General features: G+C 43.4%; 1 protein-coding gene across 2 annotated transcripts; it reads left to right on the forward strand.

The window, feature by feature from the left end:
• The first annotated feature begins 593 nt into the window (after positions 1-593).
• Positions 594-11,589, forward strand: LOC123397892 (TNF receptor-associated factor homolog 1a-like). 2 transcript variants are annotated; one of them, XM_045092412.1, is made up of 13 exons: positions 594-700; positions 1,525-1,738; positions 6,151-6,262; positions 6,624-6,712; positions 6,806-6,874; positions 6,960-7,089; positions 7,243-7,401; positions 7,536-7,899; positions 8,218-8,330; positions 8,760-8,907; positions 9,143-9,582; positions 9,654-9,777; positions 9,917-11,589. In XM_045092412.1, exons 2-13 carry the CDS (start codon positions 1,555-1,557, stop codon positions 11,354-11,356), a joined length of 3,372 nt encoding a protein of 1,123 aa, XP_044948347.1. In that variant the 5' UTR covers positions 594-700; positions 1,525-1,554; the 3' UTR covers positions 11,357-11,589. The 2 variants fall into 2 exon arrangements, with proteins under 2 accessions (XP_044948347.1, XP_044948348.1); XM_045092413.1 differs by having other exon boundaries at positions 1,525-1,735.
• The last annotated feature ends 316 nt before the right edge of the window (positions 11,590-11,905 follow it).

Consider the following 11,905-nt stretch of genomic DNA (forward strand, 5'->3'; position numbering starts at 1 on the left):
AAGTACGTCGGCCGCTGGGTGGTTCCAGATTCAGGAGAGAGGGGTCTGTAGATTGAGATCGGCAGGTCGAGGGAGAAGGTAGAGGAGGTGGGAGTTATTTTTCTATTTTTTTCTTTGCTGACCTAAACGTGGGGTAGGTTTTAGTGGGTTTGTTTCGAACCGTTTAGTTTGGCTGTCTGTTGACCGTACGAGGTATGTTTTAGCGTTTTTTTTATTAAACTAATCGGCTGGTTTATCGCCTGGTTTATGGAGGGATAGAAAAAAATTGGTGGAACAGTGAAAAAGCTAACGGTAGAAGCGGAAATCGCTCGAGGTCGAACCATCACGACGGCGGCAGATTCTCCTTTAATAGTAGAGAATAGTAGAGATACCACTAGCTGGCTCATAAAAAGAGTAAAATTAATGTTGACCCGCGGCCACGCTATAAAATACCCACGCCCATCCGGAAATACACAAGAAATCATTTTCCTGATATAATCCTGAGCCTAACCCGAGCTTAGGCAGCCTCCCTCGCTAAACCCGATCCGATTTCGTTACTCGACTCGACTAGGGCGCACGCACACCCCGCTGCTCCCTTCCCCCTCTCCGTCTCTCCTCCACCCCCACCCCCATCCCCGCCCCTCCCTATCTCCTCCTCGACGAAGTAACTTCCCTCGCTGCCGCCGCCGCAGACGACGACGACGACGACGACGACGTGTAGGTAACTCTCGATCCCCGGGCATGTCTCCTCCGACGCACGCACGCCGAGCGGCACCGGCCGTAGGCGAGGTCAGATCCGGACTACGCGGGGGGAAGGGTCGAAATCGGAGGAGATGTATTTTATTCTGTAGGTTTCTCGGCGAGGTGAGCATTGCCCCGCTCGCGGCGCCGATCTAATCTGCGCGCGTGCGTGGTCACTCCCCCACAGTTCGTGCCCGTGGGAGATTGCGTTGGGTTCCGCGCGGGGGCGCGTGCTTGGATTGCTTAGGTTAGGTTAGGTTAGGTTGGGCGCCTGGGTTTAGCTTAGCTGATGCTCCCGTGCGCCAGCTCCGTGTGGGCGTGCGCACTGACTTTTTTATTTTCCTTATTAGCTGTTGCAGGGGCAGGCGTGTAGGGCGATAATATAATTAGCCTTGGCGTAGATGATTTAATGCTGCTTAATTTTTGTCTCTGCGGCCTCAAGATTCAGTTCGGCGACGGTTCGTAGACCGACCATGGTGCCCTCTGGAATCTATGGGTGGGGTATTTTATGCCTCGTGACAGGAACTAGTTCTTGTTGGATTGGCTTGTGCTCGGGCGTTACCCTTGTCTCCGATCCCATTGCCTGCCGTGCAATGCCAGCTTTGTATACATGACTTTTTAGCAATTGCTTGTTACAAGATGCAGCGCCGATAGATATATGTTTCGCTTACAGACTAGTGAAACCCTAGTTGTTTGCGCTTTTGGTGTCTTCGTGCGCTAGCGTTTTAGGTTTGTCCTTTCTATGCTCCATTTGTTATTGAAGCTGACGTTTGATGACTTTATGATCCGAATTCATTATTGTAGCTGCACCGACCTCCTCAAGTGGATAGGTTAATGGCTGGCACTTTGGTTGAAGACTATACAGGGGATGGTAGATCCTCGTCGACCGAGGACTTGCCAAGTGATCAACAAAGCCATTCTGGGGAATCTTTAGCTGAGTGGAGGTCAAGCGAGCAAGTGGAGAATGGAACACCATCCACTTCACCAGCTTACTCGGACACTGAAGATGATGATTGTGGTGTGTTGTTCACTTTACCTTGCATGTTGTTCATATTACCTGTTACTGCTTCATTCAAACATAGTTATTTTAATATATCATTTCCAGTTTTACCATCTTGCCTGTGACCTATTTAGTCCTCATGAAAGTGTTCTAGAACATCTGATTTTGTTGTGGTGCTACATAATACATGTACAACTCCCGAATCACTGCCCATGGCTCCATGCACTTTAGGGCAACTATCCTGAGCAAATTAGGGTTATCTTTTGTGCTTCTGTGAATCAGGATTCATGAGTTTGTGCTTCTGTTAATTTTAAAACACTAGCACAAGAGCCCGTGCGTTGCAACGGGACATACAAAGTTTAGTCCTAGTGGTCCGATATTTTGTAAAAGCAAGAAAGGCCATGTATTACAAGGAATGCAAAACAAATAAGTGTGTATTTGAAAACCTGAAAAATAATTTACCAATCGAACAACTTCTATTATCTGGTGGCAGAAAATGAATGGTGTCAAAGATACACATCAAGCTACATTGTGGACTAATCGAATTACTTACTACATTGTAGGCTAGATGTTCCTATTCATACCTTACTACTGATAGAATTACTCCAGTTGTAACAAGCAAGCATCCAATAATTTGGTTTGCTCTATATTTCCTTCCCAAAACAATGACAGATAAAATAAGCTGCCATACCAAAAAAGATTGCAAAACAACAGCAGGCGTGTTAAGAGTATAAAGTTGTTCTAAAGCAGCGACAATTAATATGGATCGGAGGGAGTGCTAATCTTTATGCACAGATATTAAATCTAGCACTGCAGCTAGCAAGATTATCAAAGTAGCACGTCTAGAAAGCACTGAGACATGTAACAGAACAACAACCTCAAAAGGAGTGATCAGAAAATTGGAATAATAAATAAATCCAGGATATCACAAAGATGGGATATGTATGAAACCAAGTTAACACAGGATTGAATGTAAGCAGTACAAGAGAATGTTTGTGCTTGGCACAGGATATTAAATACTACTCAGAAGTGAACATGTGGAGAATTTTAAACCTGTCAGGCAAAAAAAAAATATAGTACCTGAGACAGCACTGGAATAGATGGCCCAGGCAACATAGCTGTGAGCATGGGCAAAAATGCAAATACGAAACTGATTTTAGTTATGATCGGAATTGTGAAGAAACCATAGTTCAGGTACAGTAGCTGTTAAGAATTGCATTTGAAATACTGCAATCTAAAAGTAGAGTGCGAATATCAGTATCAGTAAATCACCTGCAGCAGCCATGCCTGAAGCAACACCCATTGCTTCTAGCAATCCAATTAACATGAAGCGCGATTTTGGAAGCGCTAGCATTTCTCTAGTGACAATACCGGCCTGATATCTTACGAAGAGGACACAGAAGTACACCGCAACATACCTGCAGAAGTTAGGAAGTTCACGAGCACTTAGAAAATCGGTTTGTGCATTGACTTCGCAGAAATCAGTGTACAAAAAGGATGCGCAGAAAGAAGTTGCACATGCATTCGGTTGGCGTGGAACTCTGAAAGGGTTGCACGTTGTTTTAAAGCGTGCAGCACCGAGTGTAAATTTCGCAAGAATTGAGCTTAAACGTCCTTGGAAGCTTCAAACTTACCCAAACGTGAGAACTTGAGCGAGGAAGAAGGGGTAATTCTTCATGGGCACGAGCGCAAGCTTGTACAGCACCCGGTTCATCACCGCGAGCGCCACGGTGACCGCCTGATGTTGGCGGCGTCCACGGGGCCTCCCCTATCGCCGCCGGCGCCTACAACCATGTGCATCTCGTCGATGAAAAGGATCACCTTGCCTTGCGCCTCCTCGGCCTGCTTGATGGCGTCTTTGAAGCGCTGCTCGAACATGCCGCGCCAGTGCGTCCCGGCAACCATGGACCCCATGTCAACCTCCACGATGCGCGCGCCGACGAGCGTGTCGGGGACGTTCCCGGCAGCGATTCGCTGCGCGAGGCCCTCGACGATGGCCGTCTTGCCGACCCCCGCGGGGCCGACAAGGGCGGCGCAGTAGGCTCGCGCCCGCGCGCCGCCCCCCGCCCTCGCCAAGTCCTCGACGGAGCACCGCCGGCAGGGGTCCTCCTGCCTCCTTGACCCCGCCTCCTCGCGGCCACGCACGGCCCCCTCAGCCTCGCCTCGCCTCGCCGGCGAGAAGGCCCGCGGTAGGCGACGGCTGCTCGCGCGGCGTGGGAGGTGGCGGCGGGCTCGAGGTCCAGATGGGATCGGGAGGCAGCATTGTGCGGGTGTTTTTTCTTTCTCCGGCATGTACTGTTTCAGGCTGACTTGAGGACTGCGGGTTAAATTATAACAAAGACAGGGGTTTTTCTGCAAAATAGCGACGACGGACGACAGAAGCGCTTTATTATTAGGGGAGATAGGCTTATGGATCGTTGCATGTAATTAACTAATTATGCTATGGCAAGTTTATGACATGCCAGCTTGAGGAGTCTGCAGGTTATGCCAAAGTGCTACATGATTCTAGTGCTAATCAGTTGTAGATATCTTATATCAGTTATAGTGTCAGTTTTTGTGCTATAAGGTGACTGAAATCTACAGACTTTAGTGATGCATTATTTGCCCATGATACATACAATATCATTCATAAAACAACTCACATTAGAATACCAGTTGAAATCGTGGGATTGTTGAGATGTGTACCACGATACATTCGCCGAAGCATTCCTTAGCTTAAAACTCTTGAGGTTCTAGAGTTGTTTATTGGAAGCCCAATAGTACTTCACCGAACCTTGAGGTCGAAACAAAGTCATATATTTATTAATTTATGTATGCAGATGGCAAAAGTAATAATGGAGTACTGAATATATACTGTTTGTCGTACTAGCAAACTGGATTCAGCATGTTCAAGAATATTTACTTATTTAATGATGTTATATCACAATCTCTTAGGGTTTCTATCATGTGTGAATGTGATTCGGATAAAATACATGTTTCCCAGTAGCTATTGCTAAGTTTTACGTTACCTCTGAAACCTGACCTCTCATAACTGTTTGAACAAAAAAAGAGGACAGTACTCAGGCCTGGTTATGTATTATCTTGTTTCAGTATGCTCCATTGCATGCCATAGTGTTTTTTAGTGTCAAATGCCACCCAAGTGTTGTATTTATCGTACTTACTAATCCTTTTAGTTCCTTTCTGGTAACTGTTCTGTTTTGGTTTTTGAAACAGAACAATTCGATATTGGAGCATTACAGTGTTATCTTCTAGGATATAGTCCTGCAGTTTACAAGCATCTAATCTTATATACACAAAAATAAGGCTCATACAATCATATTATCAAAGAAAGAATAAAAAAGTACAAACAATGGTACGATAGGGGTTAATGCCTAGTGGCAGTGGCGGACACAGAAATGAAATGGAAGATGTTCACACTTATTTTTTTTAAGATCTACTCCCTCCGTCCTAAATATAAGTCTTTTTAGAGATACCATTCCATACGGAGCAAAATGAGTGAATCTACACTCTAAAATATGTCTATATGCATCCGTATGTAGTCCGTATTGAAATCTCTAAAAAGACTTATATTTAGGAACGGAGGGAGTATTTCAATTGGTTTGGATGGGCCTTGAAAATCAGCTAATCATTAGTACATGGCAAAAAACATTTCCCAAAACTCTGGGTGTGCCATGGCACATGGCACACCCGGCACACCCGCTAGCTACGCTACTGCCTAGTGGGGACCTGGCCTAGCGTTGTGTACAACGTCTAGCTAGTGGCCGGCCCAATGGCCCATGCCTGCAAGAACAGCAAAACTCCACACGCAATGCTTCGTGTTATTATCACCTCAACAAAGAGAGTAAGATGCGGTGGGGCTGGTGCCTTTATAATAGAAATCACAGTCCAAAACATAAACAACACCACAACTGGTACTGGGGTGACTGGCACGAGAGAAGTTTTGGGCACAATAGCGTGAATTTGGAGTGGTATGGATGGCAGCGTCTGCATTCTGTTCTGGTCGTGAAACGGAACGTTCTAACTGTTTCGGCTAGAATGGCACGGAACTGATAAGTTTGTTTTATATTGCCTTGTTTCATCTTTCCTTGTTTGCTTATTGAGTTGAAAATCAGCAAAACGATTGTTACAATAATTTTGTAGAACTCCCAGTTCGACTAGTAACCTGGGTAGTTCACTGACTGGTCTGGCTATACTATGATGAGTACACAATTTACAACCTTATGTATAGGGAGATTCTACTGGAGTACATGCTTGTTAGAAGTTGGACTTGGACGTTCTGATAGGTTGATTTAGTTCCAATCCTTGTATAATTTCTTAAGTATTTAGCGTTCTGATAGGTTGATTTAGTTCCAATCCTTGTATAATTTCTTAAGTATTTAGCATCAACATCAACAATTATCTAACCTGTTACTTTTATTTTCTTCTAATAGGGCCAAGGCCTCCTGAACTTTATGGAAAGTTTACATGGAGGATTGATAATTTTTCGCAAATCAACAAGAGGGAGCTACGGAGTAACTCCTTTGATGTTGGCGGTTATAAATGGTATGATATTCATAGGGTAGCAAGTGGAGTTGCAATATCATCTTTAAATTCTTGTTTTTAATTTGTTATTATTGTGCCACATCTATGCCATGCCTTGAATGTGGTGCCTTTTGGTTGAGCAGTGGGTAATGTGACATTGTGGGCTAAAACTGCTCTTGCCTTCTCACTTATTTGCCTACACATGTAACTTGGACATTGTATCTTATATATTGCCAGTCTTTTCTCTATTTTTATGTGCTTTGTGATCTGATATGTAGCCTGCTAACTTTCAAATGTCAATAAGTACCATGTTTGAGTTAGATCTGTGGGCTCAAGCTTTTGTTCTGCACATCACACGTTGTATCTACTGGTTGACTTTCAGGTACATTTTGATTTATCCACAAGGATGCGATGTTTGCAATCACTTGTCACTCTTTCTTTGTGTTGCGAACCATGATAAACTGCTCCCAGGTAAATGAAATGTTCCATGTGTTGCCAACCATGACACACTTCTTGGGCGCACTATGTTATCTTGAATATTGTTATTGTTTGCTTTTATTTTAGGATGGAGTCACTTCGCTCAGTTTACAATAGCTGTAATTAATAGAGATCCTAAGAAATCCAAGTATTCTGGTGAGTTTGGTATACCACTATTTTTGCTTGGCTAGTAGTTTTTGTTTACTTTTGCATGTGAAGTTTAAAGAAAGTGGCATTTCAGATACGCTGCACCGGTTTTGGAAGAAAGAGCATGATTGGGGATGGAAAAAATTTATGGAGCTATCAAAATTACATGATGGCTTTGTCATTGAGGATGTTCTTACCATTAAAGCTCAAGTTCAAGTTATTAGGTATCTGTTTTCTGTAGTTATTTGGCATCCATTTTCCCACTGTGTGTTACACCGCCTATGGCTGGACTTTGGTGTTGCATCACTTACTTTTCGAATTGAGAGTATATGTTTACTTTGCATAACCATGTCTGCTTCTGCATTGTGATATTTGAGGGAGAAGGCAGACCGCCCATTTCGTTGCCTTGATGGCCAGTACCGAAGGGAGCTAGTTAGGGTGTACTTATCAAATGTGGAACAAATTTGCCGGCGATTTATTGATGAAAGAAGAAGCAAGCTTTGCAGATTAATTGAGGATAGACTGAGATGGTCCAGGTTAGATAAAGATGTATTTTTTGGCTACTTTGTAACCAAGCATGTTTTAGATAAATATTAATACTCCCTCTGATCCATTTTTTTTTTTGTGTTGTGCCATTCCATTATTAAAATGTTTAATTGGCGGGCTGCAGTTTCAATGCATTCTGGCTAGGCATGGATCCAAGTATGCGGCGGAGCATGACAAGGGAAAAGACTGACACCATATTGAAAGTTCTAGTGAAACATTTTTTCATAGAAAAGGAAGTTACATCAACCTTAGTAATGGACTCGCTGTATACCGGACTGAAGGCTCTGGAATATAAGAGCAAGAACCAAGTGGGGTTGTCCAAATTAACAGAGACAGATGCTCGAAGCACTTCTATGGTGCTTGTGGAGCAGGATATGTTTGTTTTGGCAGATGATGTGTCAATTTTGCTTGAAAGAGCTACATTAGACACACTGCCACACCAGCAATTGCCTACCAAGGATGAAAAAGCTTCACAGAACCGCACAAAGGTACACAATCTTCTATTTTACCAGCTTGTACAGGTCATTGGGTATTGACTTCAGATGTTTTCATTACATCTTTAACGTCTAAATTTGGAACACCTTTTTCATGCCATCCATTTTATAACCATCAGATGCCTAATTTTGAGGTTGTGTTCAATAAACTAAGCTTTCCTACAAATTACTGTTGTGAGGTAGGATCTAAGAGTCATTAACTTGTGTCAGGATGAGTTAATCTAGCAAAAAGAGGTTCTTATTAAGACTCATGTCTCGATAAGTTCTTGTTATACTGTATGTAAGAAGTCCTAGCCAATTCTGTGATTATAGGAAAGCAGCTCAGGTGATGACTTCAACAAAGACTCTATTGAGCGCGATGACAGACGACTTATAGAGCTCGGCTGGAAGACACTAGAATCTTTTGCCCTGGCTCATATATTCAGGTGAGAAATTTTCTGCAGTTTAACATGGCCATCTAGGATTTGTATTTTGCTCCACGATTGTGGAACAAGAGTCAGCAACTTGAAATATCTATTGCCAGCATTTGATGCTAGATTTGACCTTTATTTTCTGTTACTTTGATACTTTAGTGGATGACTATCCTGGTGCTAGTTTTACAAGTTGTGGCAAGCATACACCATACGTTATTACTTATTAGATACTCCCTCCGTCCCAGAATATAAGAGCGTTTTTGACACTACACCAGTGTAAAAAACGTTCTTATATTATGGGACGGAGGGAGTATTTGATAAACCTGGTTCCATATTATTTTTCTTGGGAAACCAGGTGTCCCATGATGAAATTCATACATCTTATAAGTCTTGAGTCAATTATGGCCTGCATATACATGTCACTTATAAGTCTTGAATCAGTCGAATTGAAGTGGCATACCAAGAGGCCGTGGCCTTGAAGCGCCAAGAAGAGCTCATTCGTGAAGAAGAAGCTGCTGGGCTTGCAGAAATCCAACTTAAGGCAAAGCGTAGTGCTGCTGAGAAGGAAAAACGTATCAGGAAAAAGCAGGTTTGGTTTTCTTCCGCTAGTGCAACCATGCCATCTTATTCTGTCATTATAGATTTTATCTATCTTGCCAAATTCTTGGTTTCTAGTTTTTGCCATGTTCTTGCCTGAATCTATTTTGATGCTACTTTGTCATGCAGCAGGAGATTGTAGTTTTGGCATCTCATCTATTCTGACATGCCTGTCCTTTTTTATTAGTTGAGGACATCTTTGATAATGTCTAATTTCTCTCCCTCAGGCCAAACAAAAGAAAAACAATCGGAAAAATAATAAAGGGAAAAATGAAAGGGTTGACATGAAGGAAGTAGCTCTAGAGGGCAGTCCATCAGATGATAGAAACCCTGATGATTTGTCAAGTCAAGCTGAAGAAGTGACCTCAAATCCTGACAATCCTGACGAAGCATCTGATATCTCTGATAACAGAGATGATAATTCTGAGGTGCTTAATGTTGATCTTGAAGACCGTGAATCCAGTCCTGTTAATTGGGAAACAGATGCTTCAGAAACTCGAGGCACTGTTCCTGAAGGTGGTGATGTGCAAAATGAGCAATCAGGAAAGAGGACTTCATTTGTTGATGATAGCTCGTCTACTTGTTCATCTGACTCGGTTCCTTCAGTTATCTTGAATGGGTTGAATACAGGTGGTGCCTGGACAAATGTCAAATCCTCATCCAATAGGTATGATTTTATTTATTACTTCTCCTCATTTTTATCATTTGGTATTTATCATGGTCTATTTTGTGATTCAGAGGGAACAACCGGAGGAATAAGGACATTGATTTGCGAACAGGACATGCACATGGTGGATCAAATCCAGCACCCAATGGCAGTTATGGATCTAGCAACTCAAAGGACATGAGACTTGAAGCTGGGGTATGTACCTGCCCAGCAGCCTTTTCATTCATGTTGTGCAGTTCTTGAGAAATATGGGTGTTCATTCTTGCTGTTTTTTTTATCAATTTTCTCGAGTGTTCTGCTTGGGTGAATAAGAATCCAAATCAACTCATTTCAGGATGACAAAGTTGTGTCACAGAAGAAGCAAACTGCACAGCGGCATGTTGATGTTACGAGCCCCTCCAAGTTAAGAATGCCAGAGTCTTCCATTCCTTCTGTGAGCCCTGTTAAGAAACAACCTATGTTCTCCCAGCAGCCAAAATCTTCACTAGAAAGCACCAACAATCCGAGTTCCCGTGCAACTGAAGTTTCAGCTGCTGCAACTAGTACTGCCACTACCAGAACGGGTGTGGCTTCTGCCCCAACTGTTCAGCTAGTTCCAAATAAAGGACCTCTGTCTGTTCCTCCAACTCATAATGAGAGGCCAGTTCCAGTAGCAAGTAGACCTCTGCAGGTACCTGTAACCACCAAATCTGAACCTCAGAAGCCAACTTATGTAGTAAATAGCTCCAGTGCAACCAAGGTCATTACAGTTTCAAGGCCCTTGAGTGCCCCGCAAGTCCCTGCAGCCAAACAAGTACCACCTGCTGTTTCAACAGTTCAGACTGCACCAGTTCTTTTTCGTTCGAGGAGTGCAGTTGGACGGTTGGGCAATGAGCCCTCTGCCAGTGCTCCTAGCTACATTCCCCGGTCATACCGTAATGCCATGATGGAGAAAAGTTCTGTTGGAGCAAGCGGTCTCACTCATCAGACTAGTTCATCAGGGCAAGGAGTTACACATTCACAATCAATGTTTGCATCATCACCTTCCATTCTGTCACCAGATAACTCTGCTAGGACAGAAAAGTCATCATTGGAACCTGGATTTACGTTTGGAACGGTGAAGCCTGAGTCACTCAATCAGTACCAGTGGAGAGAAGTGAGCTCACAACAGGCAAGCTGCAGCAGCAGCAGCAGTAATGATCATGGTCTACTGCGTTCAAGTATGGGCAATGAATCTGATCATCTCAACTTGAATGGAAGACCAAGAAGCAAGCAGCTGTTGTCCGAAATTTCTACCAGATTCACTCCTTACCAACCACAAGGCCTGGTGGGCGATGAGTTTCCGCACCTTGACATCATCAATGACTTGCTGGACGAGGAGCTCAGCGACAGAAGAAAGGTTCTACAACCGGGGTTTGTTCGGCAGTTCTCTATGCCCAATAATGTTCCCAATAATGCCAGCACACCTGATTATGGCATGTTTAGTGATCCGTACCTGTTTGAGCAGTCGGAGCAATACTATGATGAGGAGCTTGCACCGTACTACAGTGATATGAACGGTGGCCCTCAAGGGCTTAGGGACAGGAGTTATTCACAGTTTGATCTCCCCTCATACTCCAACAGCCAATTTGATGATATGGTGATGGGCCAGTGGCCATACAGCCGCGCCGACAACTCCATGCCAAACTTTGGGGCAGACATCAATGCCTACCCCTATCAGTCCAGGGATTACCAGGCGACCTCAGCGAACGCAGCAAGCCGCTATCCATCCTATCACCCTGGGAATGGGCATTGAGCCCTTTCAGAGATGAATAATGATTGCAACCGTAATAAATGCGATGTTGTAGTCCATGCTGTTTGCTTCTGAGCCGAGTGTAATTGTAATCCTTCCATAGAGCTAGTGGTCTTTTACAGAAATGCTTCTCAGTTCCTTAATAGCTATGTTTCTTTGCTTGATATATTTCAGTCAGTTTTGCCCTGTGCCTGGTAAAGAATATCAAATCAGTTACATGCATACATAGTTACATATATTGGAGCCTTGCATTGTTTTTGCTATTGAGCTCTAGAATGTTTTTTGTTTTGCTCCGTACGCCCGTGTTTTCTTAGCATTGTTGTTGTCTGGACAGCTTCCATAGAGCAATACGAGTAGCTAACAATTTATTTTGAGACCAGCAACAACAAAGCGAGAACAATGTGAACTGAGGCAATCTTTTTGGATTCGCTCCGCTTTCTCAGCTTGAGCAGGAAACGTCCAACGAAATACGAGGGTATATTATGAGTAAAATACTTCTTTCATCTGGAAATACTTTTATAGAATGAATGCATCTAGATGGATTTTAATTCT

Source organism: Hordeum vulgare, chromosome 5H (genome assembly GCF_904849725.1).
Source record: "Hordeum vulgare subsp. vulgare chromosome 5H, MorexV3_pseudomolecules_assembly, whole genome shotgun sequence".
Classification (NCBI taxonomy): domain Eukaryota; kingdom Viridiplantae; phylum Streptophyta; class Magnoliopsida; order Poales; family Poaceae; genus Hordeum; species Hordeum vulgare.

What these genes read in the sequence shown, in the direction of transcription:
- LOC123397892 (XM_045092412.1), top strand. Translation starts at nt 1,555, where the DNA reads ATGGCTGGCACTTTGGTTGAAGACTATACAGGGGATGGTAGATCCTCG. An exon ending in GCTCAAGTTCAAGTTATTAG is followed by an intron (nt 7,090 to 7,242) that starts GTATCTGTTTTC and finishes GTGATATTTGAG; the next exon opens with GGAGAAGGCAGACCGCCCAT. An exon ending in GTCAAATCCTCATCCAATAG is followed by an intron (nt 9,583 to 9,653) that starts GTATGATTTTAT and finishes TTTGTGATTCAG; the next exon opens with AGGGAACAACCGGAGGAATA.